Source organism: Panicum virgatum, chromosome 7N (genome assembly GCF_016808335.1).
Source record: "Panicum virgatum strain AP13 chromosome 7N, P.virgatum_v5, whole genome shotgun sequence".
NCBI lineage: Eukaryota > Viridiplantae > Streptophyta > Magnoliopsida > Poales > Poaceae > Panicum > Panicum virgatum.
The window spans coordinates 5900712-5924966 of record NC_053151.1 but is presented as its reverse complement, the minus strand read 5'-3'; the positions used below and the strand labels follow the sequence as shown (position 1 = coordinate 5924966).

The 24255-nt window shown below is 48.1% G+C and overlaps 1 protein-coding gene across 4 annotated transcripts; it reads right to left on the bottom strand.

Annotated features, from left to right (window-relative positions):
- Window positions 1-160: 160 nt before the first annotated feature.
- On the bottom strand, window positions 161-20060 carry LOC120681995 (tRNA-specific adenosine deaminase TAD3-like). Of its 4 annotated transcripts, XM_039963712.1 has the most exons (12): window positions 19935-20059; window positions 19766-19845; window positions 18324-18406; window positions 18193-18244; window positions 17793-17853; window positions 17622-17692; window positions 16872-16993; window positions 16542-16624; window positions 5348-5429; window positions 886-1341; window positions 650-759; window positions 161-568 (listed from the first exon to the last, which is right to left on the bottom strand). In XM_039963712.1, the coding sequence occupies exons 5-12, from the start codon at window positions 17849-17851 to the stop codon at window positions 376-378; spliced, it is 1176 nt and encodes a 391-aa protein (XP_039819646.1). In that variant the 5' UTR covers window positions 17852-17853; window positions 18193-18244; window positions 18324-18406; window positions 19766-19845; window positions 19935-20059; the 3' UTR covers window positions 161-375. The 4 variants fall into 4 exon arrangements, with proteins under 4 accessions (XP_039819646.1, XP_039819642.1, XP_039819643.1 ...); XM_039963708.1 differs by lacking the exon at window positions 17793-17853 and having other exon boundaries at window positions 19935-20060; XM_039963709.1 differs by lacking the exon at window positions 17793-17853 and having other exon boundaries at window positions 19766-19835; window positions 19935-20022.
- Window positions 20061-24255: the final 4195 nt, after the last annotated feature.

Sequence of the window (24255 nt, the reverse complement as noted above, 5' to 3'; positions counted from 1 at the left end):
ATCTTTCAGAAGATGCAGACTAGCAGTTTCTGTACAAGACTGAACAGCCAAATCAGGATCGGATAGCTCATAGCTCCATGAAACAGCAGTAGACTCTGACGCAAATTGTGCACAGTAAAGGCAAAAATAGATCCAGGTCAATGCCACATCTCCAAGACCATAAGAAGTCAATAGCATCCAATTATATTAATGAGAAAAGATGGAGCAAATTTTAGTGATAAAACAAAGGTAATATTCTAATGATACAACAGGACACTATCATGGAAGCCTAATCTGAACTCTGAAGCCCTTGTACCAAAAATGACATCCATGCTGCAAAACAGAAACCCATGGATCCATCCTCCAAGAAAATTGGAAACAGGAGGTTCTATTGCATCAGCGTTGTTTTGAACCATCATTCAAACCATTCAAGTATGCGTCAGGTACTGAAATCCTAAATACGTTGTAGTGATGATTAAGACTTTTCTCCCCATGCAGCCTGTAGACTCCACCGAGTGCTCCATTAACCGGATTAGGGAAAGCGTAGAACACACGCTTGAATCTATGATGTACAAGTGCCATCGCACACCTTCAAATAAAGTAACAGGTAAGCAACGCAAACAATAAGAGGGGGAAAATGATGTCAAAGTTAGATGAAGATTGAACTTACATTGCGCATGGTTCCCAAACAAGGTAGATATCAAATCCTGTGCACAGATATGGTCTGCTTGTTTCGGACAAGTTGCCATAGCATGATTCATCTGCTGATTGCTCTTTATCCTTAAGTTCAAATTTGATGAGTCAGAAAAAAAAGTAGAGGAAAGAATATGCATCATTGCTAGTTTCATAAAACAGTAAATAAGTAATCGCAATGAGAATTTTATGCCAACAAGCAATAAGGCTCACTTTTGTATCTGCCTTTAGCCTTTTTGCCGGTTCATTATAGTTCTCCAGGTTGCAATTTGAACCTGGCTTCGTTATTGAAGTTGAAGAAGGGAACATCGTTCTATCCCTCTCAGCAGCATTTTCAACGGCAACCATGGCAGCATGTCTTAGAGGATGCCATGCAAAACAGCCTTCACCGGGCAATGGCTTCTGCTCCATAGTCCTTTGTTTCGTCCATCCCCAAGGATTTATACATGATACTTCCATGTTCAAACTGTTGGGTTTAGACAAAAAGAATCTTGGAAGTAACAAATTGCCATCATTATCAGTTGGTTCACTCAAAGAGCAGGTATCATTTGTTCTGACTTCAGAAAATTTGTTTCCTTCATCAGAAGTATCATGCTGGTGTGTCTGGTCTGTAGCCTTTGCAATTATTTGTGTACTTGATGGATCAACAATAACGGCAGCATTGCCTACCTGGTACATGCAGTTAACCATAGTGGAGGTTAGCGAAAAATACTTGATCAACAGAAAACATACAGCAAGATAAAATAAAACTGTGCAAATAACTTAGCATGCTTGACCAACACTTGATATAACAGAAAGACAGATTTTGTCCATTTCGCATAGCTGCAGCTGTGGTTTCTAGCCTCCACAAGCTGGTTTCTTGAGAAAAAGCTCAACAAGAAACTTGAGCTGGTCTTATTCTCTTCGTACACGCATCATTGGTGCTTGATAGCTGAGCTCCTCTCCAAGGGACACAGTGGTAATGCTCCAAAGACTGCCGATGAGCATATATTTGCAAATTTTTCTCTTCAGTGATGCAGGAGGATCAAAGAGTACCCATTTTTTATTTCTTTTATTTCGGCATTGCAAACAAGACCAACCCTACGGGCAACTTCAATGGCACCCACTCATGTTTAGCATAGTAACTTCAGGTCTAGCTCAGAAGTTGGGACTAGGAGAGAATTCAAACAAATTTATGTCATGAAATATTATCTCAAGTGTAGTAAGGATAGATTGCGTATGAATCATGGGCTGTGTTGCATTGAGTTTCGAGGGCGTATATAAATATGGGGTACAAGACATGGGGGGCAAGAAGCCTCCCCAAGATATTTCCTATACTACCAAATATACTCCAACATCCCTCCGCAGTCGTAGCGGTAGCAATACGAATGGTCAAACTGGAGAACAATAGAGACATCCCCCGCAATCGGAACGCAGTTGCGAATGTTACAGATGGAGCAGAAACTAGGAAGAGCTTATGCAGATGATAGCCCCTTAGTGCCGAAGTAACCAAAGTCGAGGTGGACATGGTCGAAGCCGTGGCGAAGGGCGCGGGTCCGAAGCATCAACAAAGGCACTCGAGTACACAAAATCAGCAGCTTCTTGTTGATCAGCTCGGCGACGATGATAAACCGACCACGTAGACGGTGCAGCTAACAAGCACAAAAGCGTCTTCCTTTCAGCAGCATCGACGGCACTGTCTCCGAGGTGGCGGCAGTAGGCGCGGACTCGGTCCGAGAGCCAGTATGACAAAGCGGATCAGTAGCATGGGTAGCACTAGCGCCTGAACCGGTGGTGATGGCCTGACTACGAGCACCGGCGCTCTCGTCGTCAAGAGTGTCAATGATGTAGCGACGATGAAACGGCAGGGCGACGCAAACCCGATCTCTGATCGGGAGAAAAGAAACATAGCAACAAGATGAACCTTAGATACAAAGCCCCATGGTGTTGTGGCCCGCCAGTGATGGCGGTGAAGCGGCGCGGTGAAGAGGCGTGATGGACGGGGAAGGGCAAGGTGGCCCCAATAGAGCCCATCCGGCGATGGATCTTGTCAAGGGTGCCGACCCGAGCAGGGTGTAGTAGCCTGGCGAAGACGTCAACAAGCAACACGGTGACCCGGCGCCCGACCCTAGTGCTTCAATGGTGTGGGAACCCAGCACCCGTCCATGCGACCTCCGTAGCCATGCGCTCATGCTCAAAGCTGTGACGGCGGCGGCACAAGAGGAGATAAGGGCAGCCCTAGGCCAGATGCGCAAGAAGGTGCGACAAGAGGAGGAGGTGACGAGGCAGCCCTACGAGATCGAATCACCATGGCAGAGGTAGGCATCTGCTTCTGCTTGACCACGATGGGCGTGGCAGATTGGAGGGATCAGCCGCGCATCCTACAAGGACGCTGGCCTCGGTGGAGATCGATCTCCCCGGTGGCGGCGTGAAGGCAACGAAGCCTTCGGTCTATGATTGGTAACCTAAACTTGTGATACCATGTAGGAAGCATAGATTGTGTATAAATTGTGGGCTGTATTGCATTGTCTTGAGGGCGTATATATAGGGGGTACAAGACATGGGGTGGGGGGGGGGCAAGAAGCCTCCCCAAGATGTTTCCTATACTACCAAATATACTCTAACATTAATTATATGAGGTGTGTATAGTCTATACCTTCTCACCATCTCGCATAAATTTTGATGTTAATACGGAAATGTGCAATTGTCAATTGCATTCCTAATATATGATGGCATCAGATCATTGAAAACCCACCCAACTTCACTAAAAACCACTGCAATTTTCCCCTTCAATCTAAAGCCATTGGTGTTCAATCTGTCACCACCCCACGACTTCCGATCAGTTATTGCTGGTCTCTACTCTCTAGTCTAGTGCTGCAACACAACTCCACCATGATTGACCATGCTGCCAGCCCCAGCCAATCGCCATTGTTCCAATCCAGCAGCAGCCAGCTGGACATCCATTTGGTTCATGTTTTGACCAATTTAGTTGTCACCCAGGTTTTTTTTTATTGTCAGGAATTAGTCTCGCAGCTGCCAGATCTGGTTTCCCAGGTGGGCAGGTAGTGTACTCGGTCTCCAAGTGATCTGCTCTGCTTGTTCATGTCATTCAATGGTGTGGTGTCATAAATTAAATGTACATAAACTTTCTGAAACGTTTATGCCTGGCCTAAACAATTACACATATAACAACGCTAAGCTAGTGATTGGTAGCCTGAGTTAGGGTCTAGTCAGGCTTCCATGGTGCCGGATAGGTTTGATTGGATTCTTGCATAGGACCCTTAGCCAGGCTTGTGCAATGCAAATGGGTATATACAGCCTGCATACTTGGAAACACATTTAATTTCCATCTCCAGCTTGTGCAGCCTGCATAAGCTTCAGCGCAGTTCCGCTCACCTCCATCTCTCTCGCACCTCTCCCTCTCTGCTCCTGATCCTCCGGTGCACAACGATCGAGCCGTGTGCCTGTGCCTCATCTGAGCCAGCCCAATGATGCTAACCGATGATGGATTTTCCTCGATGGGTGGCGGATTTCTTTTCTTTGATCTGGATTCATGTTGGCGCGTGAAATCTGATTGGCGGCTTTGGGCCGTGGGGGAGGGCGTCGCGTCGATGTACAGGCAGGGGAGGCACCTGGAGCGGTCAACTCAAAGCGGGTGCTTGACCATGGCGGCAGCAGAGGTTATGAGGCCTAAGCACCATGTACCCGCCCTCACTAGGTGACTAGTTGAACCTGACAAAATGATGATTGGACTGTTGTGTTGTGACAGCTGATTCAGTTGCCTATGCAGATGTGCAAGTGCTGCTTAATTTGGCCAAGTAGTAGGAGCAAACCTTGATAGTAAATTTGATTGCTAATGCAGTGCAAGTTTGTGAATCCCGACTTGAGTGTCCCAGTTAATCAGAATGGGTCAAAAACATTGTTTGCGAAGGATCCCAATAGATATTTGCTTAATTACTCTTTAGTTTATCTGTCATTGGATATCCATTTGCTGAATAGTGTTCTTAATAGATTTGGCGAGAGGGAGAGCAGCATGTCTGAGATGAATGCTCGACGCTACTCCATCACCACTGCCTCCCGACCAGTTCAGGAGTGCTTCAAAAGTGTTTCAGTTTCATCAGAGTTTCAGTTTCTTGAGAGTCTGTAAAGTTGATCCAGTCAGTGTTGTTTCCTATTCTTTAGGAATTGTCATGGTTGTCGTGCCTGAGTTTTAGCAGTCACTAAGGCCACGATCCCCGGTCACTCAGACATGTAATATATACTTTATTTGTTTGGCTATCTAATCAAAACAAAGCACAGAGCACAGCAAGCTTTCAGCTGCACAAAACCACGAGCTCTTCAGCTCACTAGAGAACGCAGAAAGTAAATGAGGTACTGTGAGTTGAACTCACTATGGGAGAGGAGAGGTGACTATACACGATACAGGCCAGCCAAGCAAACATCCACGAAACAAGCCAGGCTAAAGTTAGCACAACAACCAAACAAAGGGGGTTCATACTGCTCCAGCCCAGGCTAAGACTGGCCAAGGCTTACTCCAAGCCAGGCTTGGGCTAAGCCCAGCAACCAATCACCACCTAAGTAGCATCCTACTGATGAGTACAGCATAATCCCAGCCCCATATGAGATTACATTTGAAAACAATGGAGAACAATATAATATAGCTTCAACAAAGTAATCCAAAACCAAGAGTGGTCACCTTTGATAATTGAATAGCAGTCTTCATGCAATTAAATATTGATGGTAATTCCTCCTCTTGAAATCCACGGACAATATCAAGGCTGTAAATTAACATAGAAGGCCATCAGAAAGGATGCCTATAGCACAGAAGAAAACAGCATGGAGACTACTCAGTGAAGCTGCCGTATCCAGACAACTCTGTTTGTTAGTACTGAAACTGTATCTACAGATAACAGAACTACTGAACAATTCTAATTGTCAATTGGACGCAAATGTTTGTTACTGTCAGGAATAAGTCTACATAAACACCTAAAGTATTGCGGCCTGTTTACTTAGCCCCTTAAACTATAAAACTGGATATTGAACACTCCAAACTATTTGAAACTGTCTAAATAACTCCCTGAGCAGTTTTGAAAGGTGGTTTTGCTGACGTGGCACCACTGGCGCATCACATGGATGCATTGGACATAGCATATTGTTTAGCGTACCTTAGTACTTTGGTTATCTGTGATGGAAAAGATAAAGGGATGTCAAGGGTAGAGATATTGAAAGGTTAGACACATGCACGTGTCCAAACTGTTTTGTCATGCCATGTAGAACATGCCACGTACATAAATTTGTCCATGTCAGCACGCCGCATCAGCCAAACCGCTATGCAAAACCATCTAGGGGGTTATTTAAATGGTTTTGAATAGTTCGGGATGTTCAATATCCGGGTTTCATAGTTTCGGGGGGTTAAGTAGATGGACCTCAATACTTCAAGGGGTTATGTAGACTTATTCCTTGCTGTAATCCCATTCTGTTAAACAGTTCAGTAAAAAGATTGGATTAATCTTTTGTAAATCCTGAGCCATAATTTCATGTTAACAACAGGAGCCCATCCACACCACCATCCACTTGAACTCAAAACCTAAGAGCTATGCAACTGATATAATCAATGTCATTCCATCACTGAACAAACTCACAAGGACAACTATAGACCATACTGAAAGCAATGGAGATTGCAGGGAATAGTTGTGACACCTCCGGTGTTTAGCACTGTTTAAAACATGCAATCAACATAAAATGGCACGTTAAACCCCCCCCCCCAATTCTCAATTACTTAAAGCCGAAGTTCCGTTTAATTACACCAAAAAGTCAACTCTCACACCTTTGCTCAAATGAACTTTTGCCCAAAACGAAAGTTGTAGAGTTTGACAAGATAAACAACTTTCGTGTTCAAAGTTTTTCAAGTTACAACATGAAATTTGGAGTTAGCCCCAAAAAACAAGCGGGATCATTAAACTTGAATTCAAATTTTAAACTTTCAAATCATCGCTCAAATGAATTTTTGCCTGAAAGGAAAGTTGTAGGAAATTTAATTTTGAACAACTTTCGTGTTCAAAATTTTTCGAGTTTCAATTGAAAATCTCGAGTTTGGACTAAGTCAAACCGTGGACTTTTCTTTCTCTCTCTCCACTCCCTTTCTCTCTCCCTCGCTGACCCTCCCCTCTCTGCGCGCGCGCGCAGGCACTTGAGCGCGCCCGCGCGTGCCTCGCTGCGCCGCTGCCCCCGTGCTCGATGCCCGGCCTTGAGTGCTCGCCTGCACGCCGCGCCACTGACCTTCCCCTCCCCCGTCCCGTCGAAGCCTGAGTCACTCTGCTCCGTGACGAGCACGCCGCTAGCGACGAACACTCGGCGACGCGCCGCGACGCCGCCGTGGCGCCCAAACGAGCCGGCCTTGCACCTACCAAGCCGCTGACCGCGGCCGGCCATCAATGCCGCGCGCCACCGGCCCCCAAACCTCCTCCCTTTCCTCCCCGGGTTCGCTTTAAACGGCCAGAACCTCCCCCGTGCGCGCCTGAGCTCGCCGCCGTCCGCTGACCGGCCGCCACCCACGTTCCTCCCCTGCCCGAGCTCCTTTCCCCCTTCTTTTGCTCCCAGCAGCACCATCGCCCCTCCACCCTTCCCTCTCGTGCAACAGAAGGCCACCCGAGCCCTTGCCGCCGCCCAGAACACCCCCGCTAGCGCCATGGCCGCCGTTCCTCCGTAGGCCGCCGTGGAGCCCTACTCTCCGCCCCTCCTCGACTCAAATTGACCCCCAAACTCGCTTCCTCGTGGTCCAGTGAAGCTCCCCAGCCGGTCGTCGCCCTCCCTCCCACGCCGGAGCGGCGCCGCAGCAGCTCGACGCCGCCGGCGAGCCACTGCTCCGCCGCCGACCCCGCCACCGGCCGCCCCCGACCTCGACAAGCCTACCTCCGAGTAGCTCTTGCCTCCCTCTTGCCGTTCCCCCACTTCCCCGCCGCCGGCGAGCCTCCTCCTCGTCGGGAAACAACCGCCGCCGCCTCCCCTGTTCTTGGCTCCGGCCAAGGGCATGTCTGTGAGCCCCCAATTTGTTCCAGGGGCCTAGATGCAAGTTTACATTTCCTTTTTCTTTTTGTTTTGAAAAACAGCAAACTTGTAAATTCGTTTAAAAATCGTAGAAAAATCAGAAAAATGCAAACTCAACTGTTCTGGAATCTTTGCAAAGAGATCTACAACTTTTGCTACATGCACTTTTTCTTTTGCTCAATAGTTTTTACTTCATTTAAAATACAAAGAAAATGTACCTTTTATTAGATCTCAAGTTACAAGCATGAGCTGTTAGCCATTTTTGGTCAGTGGGTTACATGTTAGATGTATAAACTTGTGTAAAAGTTTCGTGGACAGTTTACATGCCTAGCTATCAGTTTATTTAAATCTTGATGTATGCCTAGTATAAATAGTTTTGTTTTTCCAAGTTGTTCCACCTTGAACCACAAGCTGAAACTTTTTCAGTGCCTCTGAGTTGTTACCTGGATGCTCTAGAAAAATGTAGGGACTTTTTACCCAAACAGAACATGCTCAAGTGTTTTATGCTATGAATAAATACACTAAACTAAGAAAAATAGTTCCTCTGCCTAGAAAAATCTGATGTTTTTAGAAGAGCTGCTATTTTAGTACTGTATCTTGCTGGAAAAATTTTAACCTCTGAAACTCATTAGAACTACCTGTGGAAATTAATTTTCTTTACGGCAGTTGTACTTTGCTCTATTTTTCATGCCCTGTACAATGCTTGTTTAATTGTGAAAAATTTATGGAAAGCTCATCTTTAGGTAGGCAACACTCAGTTAAAATTTCATTACCATTACTTACATAGTTTGACCTGTAAAATTCATTTTTGTTTCTAGCAGTAGTTGTTTGTTTTATTTTTCATGGTTAATAGGCTGCATGAAATGGGCTGAAAATTTCACAGTAGGCAAGTTACTCAGATATGTACCTTGCATAAAAATTTCAAACCCAGAATCTCTGTGTAACTTTATTTATGATAAGAACATGCTTAACCTAGTAATAAATGAGAAAAATCATTTCTTTTGCTGCATAAGGAGAAAAGGTAAAATCCACCCTAGTTACTCTGTGAAGTCAGTTATAATGATTATTACTCTATAAATGATTGGCCAAAATAATGTAACCGAATATTTTGCAAATCATCTTGAGTTGCGTTGGATTACAACTCTATAGTGAAGAATTGAATAAATCGATATCACTAAAGTAACTCACGCTTATGCATTCATATAGATTCGACTACTCTCCCTGACGGTACGTACGAGTTGGTGCCGGAGTCCGAGAGTGAGCAGCGTGAAGCTCAAGTGAATCTAACTGAAGCCACTGAAGACCTGAACCAGAGTTCAGAAGAGCCCAACGCTAGCTCCGGTCAGGAAGGCAAGCCCCGGAGCATGTCCTACCTATTTTAATTTATGCAACTATTTATATTCCTATTTATTTGTGCATTTAAGTTGTAGGAATTGTTTGGAACCTTAGTTGCATGATCCTAGGTACCTATGCTTGAACACTAGTATGTGTAGGTCGCTAGTTGGCTATGCTAATGGTTCGGTAGAAGTCGAGTGATTTCCTGTCACTCGCGAGCTCATAGGAGTTGAGTGACTACTACACACTGAAATATAAGGTTTACGGGCGGGGTTGTTGTACTCATGATACTCCGTCTGTTTAGTGAAAATGGATAAGGTCGCGGTGTGTGGTAGTAGTGGTTAAGCGTTTGAACGTACTAACCACATGCCGAGAATATGGTAATCGGTAAGCTTAAGTACCTGATGGAACCGGCCGTGGAACATACTCCCCACTGTCTGGTCTATGGTCACGCACGGGTGCAGGGCACCCTAGGGCGGTGGGCCTGTTTCATGCCCGGGGAAAAAGGGGAAAAGTCGCGTGGGTGATTGCATTCCCCATGCGTGTGTTTAGGTCTGCCTGGCCAGGTTAACAAATTCGATTCGAATCGTCCGTCTCTCACGGATATTGAGACTGCTTAATCTTTTTGCCACATAGAGTAAGAAGTGGAACAATGATGATGAGAAATATGACTGAATGATGAAAAATAATTGTTTTTCACCATGTATGCTTTAGGGTAGATGCTAATGTAGAATGGTTAATCAAACTAGAACTTAAAAGCTAAAATCGAAAAATAAGGACTTACTCTTTATTGCTTTTCGGCAAAGACAAACCCCTCAAGCCAAAAGCCTTGCATGTCTAGTTAGAGGGCTAATTATATCCTAGTCGGGTAAGCCTTACTGAGTATTAGTATACTCAGCCTTGTTGAGTATTAGTATACTCAGCCTTACTTGTAACTCAATTTTATTTCAGGTGATACTTTTGAGGACATGATTGCTAGTTTGACTTGGCCGTGTACTCTGCCTCCTGGTTGATCGGTGGAGTGGGATACGACTCCGGCCAACGATGACAATGCCGAGTGATGTCATGTACGGGCTTCATCATGACATCTTATATCGTCGTTTAGTACTCGTTTTATTTCTGCTGCAGTGAACTCTGAACTACTTTCAATCTGAACTCCAAGTACCTTTCGGAGATTTCGAACTTGGTTTGTAATAATTAAGTTAAGACTCTGTAATGTAATGTAACTGTGAGTTGTTGTACTCTCTGGACTCACCTTCGTGTGGGTTACATGTAAGCTTTGGGTTCGATCGACGCTCAGGTGGATTCTTCGGGACTTTTACCCGACAGCCCTACCGGATTACTCCGTTTGAAGTGCGTGTTAGCCTGGATTACCTTTAAGGTGATGGTTAGCGCACTTGAGCCGGATTAATTTGGGCGGTACTGCCACAATAGTAGATCGATTAATCAGGAGAGAGTACAGGAGTTTATATAGGCAAGGGTCATGGTAGGGTTTATGGAAGTATAACTGTACACGAGATCCTTGCCTATTCCTAATCAATCAAGGCCTATCCGGCGGGCAGTTCATCTTGGGCACTAAGCCAATGAACCTGCCCCTATTACTATCCACGTACAAGCCAATGAACCTTGCTAACACGCCCCCGCAGTCTGATCGTCAGCCACTAACGTTCAAGCTGGACCGAAACTCCCCGAAGATCGACGAAGGAAGCCCTTTCGTGAAGACGTTAGCATACTGCGAAGTGGTGGGAACATGCAGTACTTTGACATGGCCAAGGGCGACGCGCTCCCGAACGAAGTGGAGGTCAATCTCAATGTGCTTGGTCTGCTGATGCTGCACCGGGTTGCTGGACATGTAGACAGCACTGATGTTATCACAGTACACAACCGTGGCGCGGCAGAGGGGAGTGTGAAGCTCAAGCAGTAACTGGCGCAGCCAGGTGGTCTCTGCCACAGCATTGGCCACTGCTCGGTACTCGGCCTCGGCGCTGGATCGGGACACAGTGTTCTGGCGCTTGGAGGACTAGGAGACAAGATTGTCACTGAGGAACACCGCATAACCCGCAATGTTCTTAAGGCGTTAAGGCGAGGCACGGCGAGCGACCCCGTCGGCACGGCGAGGCGACACCTAGGCGGACGCCTAGGCGAGCAAGGCGACGCCTTATAGCAGCAGGATGTAGGGAGAAAAAGAAAAAAGAGAAGGAAGGAGAAGGGAGAAAAAGAAAAAGAATAAGAGAAAGGAGACAACTTGGCCCAGCCCACTAAAAGCCCAAGCACCACCCCACATTCCCACCAGGCCTGACCTAGCTCCCCTCTCCCGAACACTCTCAAACTTGCCCACCCTTCGCTCGCGAGTCCCTGCCGGCGGCGGCGGCTGCCTTCCGCTCCTCTCCCTCCTCGCCCTCGCCCTCTCCCTCCTTCTCCCTCCCTCACCGGAGCTAGCAGGAAGCTTCCCCCTCCTCTCCCTCTCCCTTCTCCCTCCCTCAAGTTCTCCAGGTGAGCCGCTGCCTGCTGGATCCGCGCCAGCCGCCAGAGCCAGCAGGGAAGCCTTCCCTTCCTCTCCCTTCTCCCTCCCTTCCTCACGCTCTCCAGATGGCTGCTGTCCGTCGGATCGACGCCAGAGCTAGCAGGAAGCTGTTTCTCCTCTTCCTCCCCCTTCTCCCTCCCTCCCTCTCTCACTTTGCTGCTGTTATGGTAAGGCGACCATGGACACCTCATCCCGGTCGCTCCTTCCCCTTACTCTTCCTCTCTTCTGGCTGGGCGTCGGCGACGCCTTGGCCTCCCTGAGCGCCTTGACGCCTTGGCGACGCCTAGGCGACGCCTTAAGAACCATGATAACCCGATGTGGATTTGCGTGTGTCAGGACAACCAACCCAATCTGTGTCGGAGTAAGCAACAAGATCATCAACTCCGGAGGGACGCAGGTGAAGCCCCAGGTAAAGTGTACCACGGATGTATCGCAGGATCCGCTTCAAGGCAGCCAGATGGGGTTCTCGCGGGTCGTGCATGTGGAGGCAGACCAGCTGAGCAGCATAGGCAATATCTGGTCTGGTGAAGGTGAGGTACTAGAGTGCGCCTGCCAAGCTGCGAAAATTAGTCGGATCCGAGAGAGGTGCACCATCAACTGCAGAAACCTTGGGGTTGGTGTCAACCGGAGTAGAACAAGGTTTGCAGTCCGCCATACCAGCCCGATCCAGTATGTCCAACATGTACTTCCGCTGAGACAAGAGAAGTCCATCACCATGTCGCTGAACATGCATCCCCAAGAAGTGGTGGAGCTCGCCAAGATCCTTCATGGAGAATTCTCGCTACAAGGCTGAGATGATCTGCCTAAGAAGGTCCATTGAGGATGCTGTGAGGACAATGTCATCGACATAAAGCAGCAAATAAGCCATGTCAGTGCCGCGGTGGAAGACGAACAAGCTAGTGTCCGAACGAGTCTCCACAAAACCAATGGTCTGAATGAATGCTGCAAACTGTGTGTTCCAAGCACGAGGAGCCTGCTTCAGGCCGTACAGTGACTTGTTGAGGCGGCAAACGAAGTCAGGGCGAGCAGGGTCCACAAATCCAGAAGGCTGGGAGCAGTAGACAGTCTCAGACAGAGTCCCATAGAGAAAGGCGTTCTTCACATCGAGTTGGTGGATGGGCCACTGACGGGACAGAGCAAGGGAGAGCACTGTGTGAACGGTGGCGGGCTTCACAACTGGGTTGAATGTCTCATCAAAGTCCACACCAGGTCGCTGTGTGAAGCCGCGAAGGACCCAGCGTGCCTTGTACCTCTCAAGCGAGCCATCAGTCTTCAACTTGTGCTTGAAGATCCACTTGCCGGAGACGACATTGGTCAGCGGGGGGCGCAAAACGAGGTCCCAAGTGTGGTTCTGCAGGAGCGCCCCATGTTCTTCCATAGCAGCCCGCCAATTGAGGTCGGCAAGGGCGCTGCGGAAGATCTTCAGAATCGGTGACAGTGGGGCTGCATGGTACAACGCTGGCAGCCAAAAGCCCTGCTTGGCTCTGGTGGTCATAGACTGCTGGTTCACCACTGGGGGAACGGGCACAGCACCCTTGGGCAAGGGCGGCGGAGGACCAACAGGAGCGGTAGCAGGGGCAGGTGCACGTGGGCGCCGGGCGTAGACGTGCTAGAAGGCGCTGAGAGGCCGGTGAAGGCTAACGGGTGCAGCACCCGATGGCGACGAGGAGCCGGCTGGAGCCTGCTGATGGCCGGCTGTGCCCAGCTGGGTGCCGGAGGCGGGCGCAGCACCCGGTGGCGACGAAGAGCCGGCTGATGGCCGGTTGTGGCCGGCTGGGTGCCGGAGGAGCCGGCTGGTAGCCAGCTGTGGCCGGCTGAGTGCCGGCGGAGGTCAACGCAAGTCCTGCAGGGGCAGCCGCGCGTGGCTGCGCAGGAGAGGAGCCCATGGCCGGCCAGGGAGTGGCCAGCAGCGGCGGCGAGGGGACGTCGGAGGCCGCACGTGGTAGTGCGGGTACACCAGCTGGAGATCCTGCAACCAAAGGCAACTGTGCGGGTCCAATGATGGCCGGCACAGGGTTAAGATCACCTGCCAGAAACTCAAAATCAGCAAGGCTGGGTGGTGATGGCTGCTCGGAAAAGGGAAAAGAGGTCTCATCAAAGATAACGTGCCGAGAGATGATGACTCGATTAGTAGCAATGTCGAGACAGCGGTAACCCTTATGGTGAGGGGAGTAGCCAAGAAGGACACACCGAGCAGAGCGTGGGGCGAGCTTATGGGGGGCTGTGGCTGAGAGGTTTGGATAACACAGGCAGCCAAAGACTCGCAGATGATCATAGGTAGGTTGGGAGCCGAGCAAGGCGAAGTCGAGGGTTTTGGTGGGAGTGATGTTCAGCAAATGGGTGGAGGTGTTGAGAGCCTCTGCCCAATATGCAGGGGGCGGGGGCGGGGGGGGGCATGCGCCTGAAATAAAAGAGAGCGCACCATGTTGTTAATGGAACGAATGATGCGCTCCGCTTTACCGTTCTGAGGCGAGGTGTATGGGCATGACATACAGAGATGGACGCCATGGGTGAGGAAGAAGGTGCGGGCGCTGAGGTTGTCAAACTCACGACCATTATCGCACTGGATGTTCTGGATGGTGGCGCCAAACTACATACATACATAGGAGAAGAAGTTAGCAATTGTCGGGAACGTGTCAGATTTTAGGCGCAAGGGAAAAGTCCATAGAAAATGTGAGCAATCATCCAAAATAACCAAGTAATATTTGTAACCAGAGACACAACGGGAGAGGTCCAAAGATCACAGTGCATTAACTGGAAATTATGAGTAGCACGAGATGATGACACATGAAAGGGTAGACGAGTATGACGCCCTAACTGATACGCATGACAAAGAGTATCACTAGCACTTTTATTACAACTAATGGTAGATGATTGTGCTAGTTTGGCTAAAACTTCATGACCAGGATGCCCAAGATGCTGATGCCAAAGCGAAGAGGTGGTAGTGGCATGGAAGGTGGACGCCGGAAAATGGAGAGGGTATAGAGCCCCGGAGCTTTCACATCGGACGATCTCTCTCCCCAACTGAAGATCCTTCACAGAACAGCCACGAGGGTCAAAATCCACAGAGACATTGTTATTAGATGTAAACTGGCGTACAGAAATCAAATTCTTGATGAGGTTAGGGGAGACAAGAACATTATTAAGATGGAGTGAATGAGGTAAAGTAGTACTGCCAGTAGAAAGAATGGGAAGTAAATTGCCGTTCCCGACAACAATGGAGAAGGGGGTGGCGAACTGTGGGGAGGAGCGGGACAGGATACCGGCGTCGGATGTCATGTTGTTGGTGGCGCCGGAGTCGAAGTACTAGTCGTGGGAGGAAGGCTGAGCGAGCGACACCGTGTTGAAGTTGTTGGCGAGCGCCTGCTGGTCCCACAACATCGCGCCGGAGGGCTGGCCGTAGAACCCCGGAGGCGGAGCGACCTGACTGTACAGTCCAGGGGTCGGCGACACAGGAAAGTAGGGCCACGGCCCCTGGCTCTGGGCGCCCATGTCCTGGGGGGGGCTGCTGCTGGTGTTGCTGAGTCGCCGGGCGGGGAATAGGCGCCAGGGGAGGCCGTTGGCCCGGCCACATGTAGATGGCCCCGGTCCAGGGGTGCTGGATGCTCACCATGCCGGGAGGGATAGTGCTAGCGCCCCCGAACTTGGAGCCCTTGCTGCTGCCTCTAGACTAGGAGGTGTCGCTCGGCTTGCCGCTGCCGGAGCGCTTGCTGTAGCGTGGCTTGCCCTTCTTCTGGCCGCCCCCGGAGTTGCTGCCCCCATGGCCGCCGGCGTGCTGGGGCGGCTTGGGGGCGGGCGGGGGAGGCGCTGCCTTGCCGGTGGAGGCGAGGAGGGCGGAGGGGGGTGGAGGAGCAGTGTTGAAGTTGAGCTCCTCCAGCAGCAGCTCGTTCCGGGCGTCGAGATAGGAGGGGAAGGGCCGGCCACGTCGGATGTGGCGGCCGACATCCTTGAACTGCTCATTGAGGCCGCGGATGAGAGTGAGCACGAGCGTGCGATAGGGGACCTCCTCACCAAGGGCACGAAGATTAGTAGCCATGCCTTGCAGTTTGCTGCAGTAGTCGATGATGTTGAGGTCGCCCTGCTTGACGTTGCGGAACTCTTGGTCGAGGATGAGGGCGCGCGTCTCCCTGTTCCCAAGGAACTGGGATTCAACGGCGAGCCAGGCAGTGCGAGCGCTGACCCCACGATTCAGCACAGCGTCGGCGAGGTCGTGGGAGAGGGTGCCGAGGATCCACGACTTGACCACGCAGTCCATGCGCACCCCGTCCGGCGAGGTGGGGAAGGAGGCTGGGCCGCTGCACCAGGGGTGGCGAGCTTGGGCTCAGGGTTGCGGAAGCGAGACGGGAGAAACTCGGTCTCTTGATACCATGAAAGCAATGGAGATTGCACGGAATAGTAGATCGATTAATCAGGAGAGAGTACAAGAGTTTATATGGGCAAGGGTCACGGTAGGGTTTATGGAAGTATAATCGTACACGAGATCCTTGCCTATTCCTAATCAATCAAGGCCTATCCGGCCGGCAGTTCATCTTGGGCACTAAGCCAATGAACCTGCCCCTATTACTATCCACGTACAAGCCAATGAACCTTGCTGACACATACAAAAAGTTTCAGACGCAGCTAACCAAACAGTAGAAATGGCTCGTCAAGAATAGAACCATGACGCCTGATGGAGTAGAGCACTGCCAGTTCAAGGGCAGGGCCATAGGATAGAGCCTAGAGTTCCACCTTCACAATCAATTGAAACAGTTTTTCTGGAAACCTTGGTTGGGACGTGCAGAACTTCTAAAGAAGTCTTTTGATGGTGATTGAAACATTGAAGAAATTGACTCATTTCAAGATCAAGTGACATAATTATCTTTCTCTAACTTTATTGATATGTTTTTCTGTACAAACAGGGGTCCCACATGTCATTTGTTCTACTAAATATTGCACGTTTGAGCAGAGAAACTACTTTTGGCAAACTATATGAGTTAGGACATACTCATGTGCAGGATGGTAAGAAGTTGGCCAAAGTTTGCATTGTTCTTCCCATTCCTCTTTTGATGTAGCAGGACACTTGGAAACCTGTGAAAGACTTTTACAAATAGTAAATGTCAATATGTGATAGGGCACATTGTTAACTATAGCTAACCAAGCACAGATTCTGTCAAGGGGTTCAACTTCTATGCATTTAGGGTGATTTGGTATTAGATAGTTATACCTGTAGGCACAAACCTAGAGCTATCATGCCAAAATCGCATGGTTACAATTTTCCAATGCCCAACAAAATTGACAAAATGAAAGTTCATCCAAGGATGAAAGAATTACTTACTTTAGCAGTGAAAGGATTCAACTGATAAGTATCCACTATCTTTTGCACATCATCAGGAAGCTGTTTGTTACAAGTTTCATACCCAGTGGAAAGACATAAGATTATTGATAGCTCAGATTTTCCTGCCAAACATAATAAAACACATAATTAGAAAAAAAAAGTAAAAATTAGAAATAAAACACATAATTAGCTGCCAAACATAATTGTTGGCCAAGCTGAAAAATACTGAACTGCTCAATTTTAGTTCCACATTGTGGTGGATGGTTCCGCTTTTAATAGTTTAAGATTAAGGATTCTGACATAATTTCTTGTTGCAAGGTAGGCGCAACTTAATACTGTGAAGTTTTCAGTTTTGTTTCCATCTAATGATTATCATCTTTATAGTCTTTAGAAGAAGTGCTCAATATCTCACATGAACATCAGTACAGAAGGGGACCTTTGCATAGACTGAAAAAAAAAATACTACACACGTAAAAATTTTACAAGATGAACAAAAAGAAGAGGCATCCTGCATCACAATGATCCAAACGGAAAATCATACTGATGATTGTGCAAAAGTAAATTTGATCCATCACAAGGTTGTGCTTGACTATAAACTAAATTCTGTATCTAATGTTCAGGGGTATTTCTAGACATATTGCATGACTCTTAAAACATGTGTTTTCAGAAAGCTAATGACACATCTTCCATGAGTAGTGTGCTCAGAACGTAAAAAGAAAATCAAGATTGAGATGAATGTGCATATTCTACCGCATTCAGTACGTCGACGGACCCGCTTTACATGCCTCAGATTCTCCAAAGGGCATATATGGCTCAACTGCCTGCAACCAGTATACCATTAAAACATTTCTTGTAATGCTTATCACACCAATTGGTCAATTTTGAGTCAAATAGAGCAACTAGGAACACGGGAAAACTCACAAAGATAGAAAGATGTAGGATAGTCGCATCCGCAAAAATTCAAAGAAAGGTATCAGCATTCCTATTTGTGAAGCTCTGTGTTAATTTTTCTATTGAAGTAAAGAACTAATAGAAACATTGAGGTTTTATGTCATGTGGAGTAACATAACTGAAAATGAAAGACACAGTGGTAAATTTCTGTCCAATAGAATTGAAATTTCAGATGAAAATTGGTTTTTATGGACACCATTCTTTAATCAAACGCACAGCCCTCCAACTATTATTTGAACTGAATTTCAATGAAACAAGAAAAAATGCCCCCTGCACTGTATTTAATTGTAGACCAAATTCCCAAAGCAGTACTGACTTAACTGAAAAGTTTGAGTTGAAGCTAAAACAACAGGAATGGAAATTCCTTTACCTAATGAGTGTGTTTGCTAGCTTGGGCTCAATCTTGGCAGCCATCACATTAACTGAGAGGCCCAACAAGAAAAAAAAATTAGCAACCAAAAACAAAACAAAACAAAGAATAGAGAAATCAAAAGAGCATACCTGTGGTGTCCTGGATGGACGTAATCAGGTTGCCAGGGACCTCAGTTAAAGCCCACTCCATGATTGCCAATCTTCAAATGAAACTGAAATCCAGAAACAGAGAAATCATGGGCAGATTTTTAAGGCAAGAAAAACAATTGTAACATAGTAAAAATGCAATCCTGCATAGCTGGGCTGGAATTAGGCCCATCCAGCCCACTTGGATGGGCAGGGGAATTGAGTGAGCATCTATTTTCAGAACCGAAAGTAATCAGAGCTGTGGTGTAAAAAACTGGAAACTAATCAGAGCTAAAGGAAATAAAATAGAGACCCAAGCTTGAACTAGTACAGCTACTGCAGGTGCTTTCATGTAAATCCAAAAGCTGATAAACTACTCAACTGCCAAAACAAGCAAGTAATGATAATGATTAAACAAAGGAGTGCAACAGTAGCACTGGCGATGTAACTGAGCTACAGATCATTTGCAAACAGGCACGAATAATAAAAGCAATGGAACAAACACCATGCCAAGCTCTGTTGTTGCAAATTAATAAACACATCTGTCAGTATCAGTGCATTGATCAAGGAGTACTTCACAATGCAATACTTTATCTGAACAATGACGACTGCTACTTGGCAACCTGTTCTGAAAAATCAGATCTGATCGACAAGCAAAAGGCAAAGATAATTGATTCGCCGAGTAATCAGGAGTATAAACCCACAGTACCCAACAATATGACATCTGAAAGAGCCATGTTGCAACAAAATTTTGTTTGGTGCTTCTCTAATGCGCATACAATTAATGCAGTGAGAGTAGTCTTAGTGCCCTATCATGTTATTAATTTGACTTGTTGCTCACTTTCAGTATCTGTTTGCAAACTCGCTTGTTACTATACACTACTAGTCCCTTGTTGAAGCACCATTATCAGGAAAGGAAAAACAGCATCCACATCAACCAATCGAGATATGAGACTTCACATCACAAGAAAGTTAAGCTACCCGGTGAAATTTTGCCTGTATCAGACAAGATAGAATTTTAGATACGTGGCAAGGTTGCCGAGAGGCCAATGAGCATCCTCTGCAAAAGCATCCACACACTGATCTCACTCGCTGCATAAACAAATCGCAGGATATATAGAGGGCACATCGACTGCCAAACACTCGCTATTTATCACAGTCTTCACGATAGCAATTTTTTCCACGAGTAAAGCGAGCAGAGCAAAAAACATCAGAGTAGCATGATCTAGTGGTAACAAAGGACAGACATTCAGTAGACGAAACCATGTCTCCGCTAGCTACTGCCCAATTGATTAAACTAGCGGCCCCTTCGAACCATTTCCCTCGAAACTGAGCATCCCCAAGAAAAAAAATCGCAACCTACAAATACATCAACGAAGAACAGATGCATGAGCATGGGATTTAACCTAGCAAGAAGGGAAGCAGCAGCAGGAGGAGATATGCACCTGAGGAGTCGCCGCCGTCCGAATCTAGACCGGCGCAGGGTTGCGGTCTTGCTGCCGCCGCCGCCGCCGTCTGCTGAACCCTAGCAGGAAACGAACGGGATGAGGAGACGGAGAAGGGGAGGAGGATGAAGCGGAGGGAAAGATGGAGAGGTGGGAGCAGGAGGCGCACCTGGCGCAGGCGTCGAACTCGCCGCCGGCCGCCGCGAGGGAGAGGTGGCGGTCGGGAGGAGTCGCTGCCGAACGGGAGGGGGTCCAGCGGCAGCGGCAGTAACGTTGGGAGATAAGGTTTGGGACTTGCCTTTTCCTCTGTGCATGTTGCTGCCGTATTTGGGCCCCGTGGTTGTATCTCTATCTCTATCTCAATTTATTTCTAAAGCAAGTAATAACTTTTTAATCCATCAATCGAAATTCTAATCTGAATTATAATCGGAATCTGAACAAATCAATCTGAATCATAATCAAAATTCGAACAATCAATACCTCACACGATCACGACACGATCTGTACACGGAGTTAGTAGTCTTTGTGTAGGTGTTGGTAAAATTTATATTACCCATAGCAACATATGAATACTATGCTAGTTAGATTGTACTTGAGCTCCTACGACAATTCAACATAATGGACCAGATCCGTAACGAAAACCGGCCCTAGTTATCCCTGGCAACCGCTCGCTTCTGTCGACCTTTCCCCTCGCTACAGTCAACACAAGGCGGAAAGGGGGCGACTTCCATTTGCCGCTGTTGATTTAGCCGATTCCTCCTCTCCGGGCATCCTCGTCGGCGCTCCGGGGGTGGGGATCGTGCTAATCGACGGCCGGCGGTGTACAGACTACTAGCTATACTAGGTATAGATCTGTAGGTCTAGGTTTTGCTAGCCATGGCGCGGCGGCATCCGTTCCCCGTCGGCAGCTACGGCGACGACGACGAGCCCGTCGTCATCTCCGGCGATGCCTTCTGGTGGATTTTGCTTCCTCTCCTCTTCTTTGGATGTGGTGACAGCGATGGTGTTGGCGGGGCATCCGGCGAAGATCCAAGGATGAGGTTTGTTGGGCTCTATCTTCTCGTGTTTGGGATGGAGTTCCTGTGTACCCCCAGTGGGTTTGCTTTCGGGGTCGGTAGCTTCGTCGCCAGCGCCGGATTTTCTAGGCCTTTGCTATTGACTGCTGGTGGTGGAGGTGCCGGTTTGCTGCTCTGCTCGTCTCCGGTGAGGTGGTGGCCGACGTTCGTTCAGTGGATTACATGCGCCTTGGGTGTGCCAGGGCGTTGGATCTTGCGGCATCGTCCATGCTGTGGAGCCCCTTGTCGGGGCCGAGGAAGAGCGGTCTCTGCTCATCGTTGTCCTCGGCGGCGGCGGCAACTGGAGCAGTCGGAGGAGAAGACCCTGGTGGACTTAGTTATATATTTCTCTTTCTTATTTCTCTTTCTTCCGGATCATGAAGATAATCTGGGGATGTACTGTGGTGCTCTTTTAATATAAGTCCATCCCTTCGCAAAAAAGAAACCGGCCCTCGTCCTCCCTACGCGGGTTTTGACCGGCGGCGGCTGTTCGTTGACAGAGTCTCCGGTGGTGTTTGGATTGTGGAGTATGGAGGGTGGGAATGGGAAATGGAGAGGGATGGAAATCTTATCCGCCATTCGGTTCATGGGAAAGGGAATTGAAGAGGGAAAGGGAAATTCGGACCTCATTCCCATCGATTCTATCCCGTCTGGAGGGGTGGGTTATGCCGGGATAAGAGCTTCGAGAGCTGTCTCAATCTGACCAGGGCGTTGTCTTTGTCGACCTTGGCCGCCGCCGCACCTGCTAGAGTTCCTCATCTGGCAATCCCGCGTCGGAGTCATTGCTCACCTTGAACAGCACTGCACCGCAGCCGCAAGCTCCCGGACTTCCACGCAAGTGGGCGGATCTGCAGCCTGCAGCACGCCTTGTACATGCGAGCCACGCGGAGCAGGTGCTCGATTCGCCATCGCACGCCTCTGCGGGGGGGGGGGGGGCCGCAGTCTCTAACAACGCTACCATGCGCTCGGCTTGAGCTGATGCCACTACTACAAAATCTAATTAACTGCGACCTTTTGTTTTGGGCTCGAAGGCGGGCAAGCCGGCGGCCCACCTCGGTTAATGGCGGCCGGGCCACCGGCCGTGTAACCGCCTCAGTTAATAGGTTAACCGAGGTGGATATTTTAACAAAACCACATCGGTTAATCGTCCATTAACCGAGGCGGTTGGGTTAAGCCGACCACCTCGGTTAAAACTTAATTGAGGCACTACGCCGTAACACAACCATCTCGGTTAATGGAATATTAATCGAGGTAATTTCGTTAAAGTGCCCGTCTCGATTAAGTTCCCTATATAACTGTCCAGCCCCTTTCTTCTTCCCCGCGGCTCCTCCTCCATTTTATGTTTTTTGAGCTCAAATCACCATTTTAGAGGGGGAAGGTTTTGCCCTTGGATTTGGTGAAGGATGGCACCGCAAGAGGTTGATTTCTTACCTCTACTGTTCTCATCTTCTCTCCTTTACATGATTTAGGTTCTTTTGGTCTAGTTCTAGATCTAGATCTAAATGGAGGAGAGAGAGAATCGGATCCGGTTCTAGATCTGCTTATCTGACTTTAGTTTCTCGTTGTGTGTAAGGTCTCATTCATGGATATGGCAGAGTGGTTGTACAAGATACCGAGGGTTGGCAACGATCTGACTTTCCTACAATATGTGAGAAAATTTGTTGCCGCTACGAAAAAGCATCATGTCAGTCCGGGACGGAAGCGCATCATTTGTCCATGCAATGCCTGCCAGAACACACTTCTCCTAGAAGATAACGTGGTGCAATCTCACTTGATCCGGCATAGTTTTATCAAGGATTACACAGTCTAGAAGTTTCACGGCGAAGCAGATCCGAGTGTCACTGGTGCATCTGAAGGAAACTCGTCGACAACCTCGACGGTGAATGAAAGAGGACAACAGCCCCCCTCATCAGCAGCAACAGCAGGCGGCAATAGTGCGAATCGAGATTACGTCAACATTAATGAACTTCTCCAAGACATGGCAGTCAATGATGGTGATGAGCAGGGTGATTTGTTGGGGCCCGAAGATGCAGAGATTTTTGAAAATCTTGCTAACCGTATGGACCAAGATGATGTTCTGTTTGGGAATCCGAAGTGGCTGGAGAATTTCCAGGATATGAAGTAGGCAGCAATTGATCCGCTGTATAAGGACACTGCCCGAAACATTGGACGGCGTTGCGATTTAACCTCCAGTTGCTGCAGCTGAAGTCTCGCCATGGGTGGTCCGACACTAGCTTAAATGACCTATTACGTATGCTTGCTGACACATACCCAGAGGGTAACAAGGTGCTCGCCAATACCTATCGAGCGAAGAAGGTGATCCGGCCAGTGTCGATGAAGGTTAAAAAGTTCCATGCATGCACTAACCACTGTATCCTGTATCGGGGCAAGTATGAGAAAATACAGAGCAGTCCACACTACGGCGCGAGTCGGTACAAGATGAATGCCGGTTGTCGTGCCGATGTGGATGACGAGGAATCCAAGAGTAGGCAGAAGAAGAAGAAGACGGCCAAGCAGATACCGGTTCCTGAGGATGAGGAAGAAGAGGGCTACATGCAGAGGAAAAGTCTTGCCCTGTCAGTGTGGTACCTGCCCGTGATCGATCGTCTGCATTTGCTATTTGGGAACCTAGAGGATGCCAAGCTAATGTCGTGGCATGCATAAGCAGAACGCATCAAGGGCGATGGCAAGCTACGACACGCTCTAATGACAAGCAGTGGAAGAGTTTCAATGCCAAGTTCGCGAAGGAGTTTGGTGACGAGGCGAGGAAAGTCACGTTCACCAAGGCGGTTGTTGGTACTTTGTAACGTCACGAATAAAATCCGCAAGCACACAGATACTGCTGTAGCTTTCATCCAGGAGTATTCCAAGGTATCGTATCCACTGAGAAATGTGAGTACACTATCTACGGGCTCAGGCTCATCCAAGGACACACACTTGTGTAGGAAGGATAGAATAGAGAGGACTTCCTAAGATCTAGAATCTATGTTTAGAAGAAGAGATAACTTCGCCTTGTACTTCGAGCTACTGGTTTCCCCTGGTTTAAACAAGCTAGTTGTTCCGGCAATAGTGTTCTATCCTATAACCGAACATGGAGGGTTACTAGGGCTCGAACAGGGTTGTCACCATCTGCCGGCTACCTCACAATCCATGGGAATATATAATAACTGAGTGGTAAAGTCTAGCCTAGACACCACGTCTATGCTATTCCGTACTAATTCTAACCCTGGTCAAGATTATCCTTCTCTATCCGGAGTCTTAAGCTAGGATCAAATGTTACTCTAAGCATACACTCAATTCAATAAAAGGCAGAAGAAATAACTTGCGACTAAACTCTAATTCTAAATAAGAAAGTCTCGAACACTTACAACCGAATAAGCATCCGTCGAGGTACAAGTGGAGAAGAGTGCCGACAAACCCGGCACTTCCCCCAAC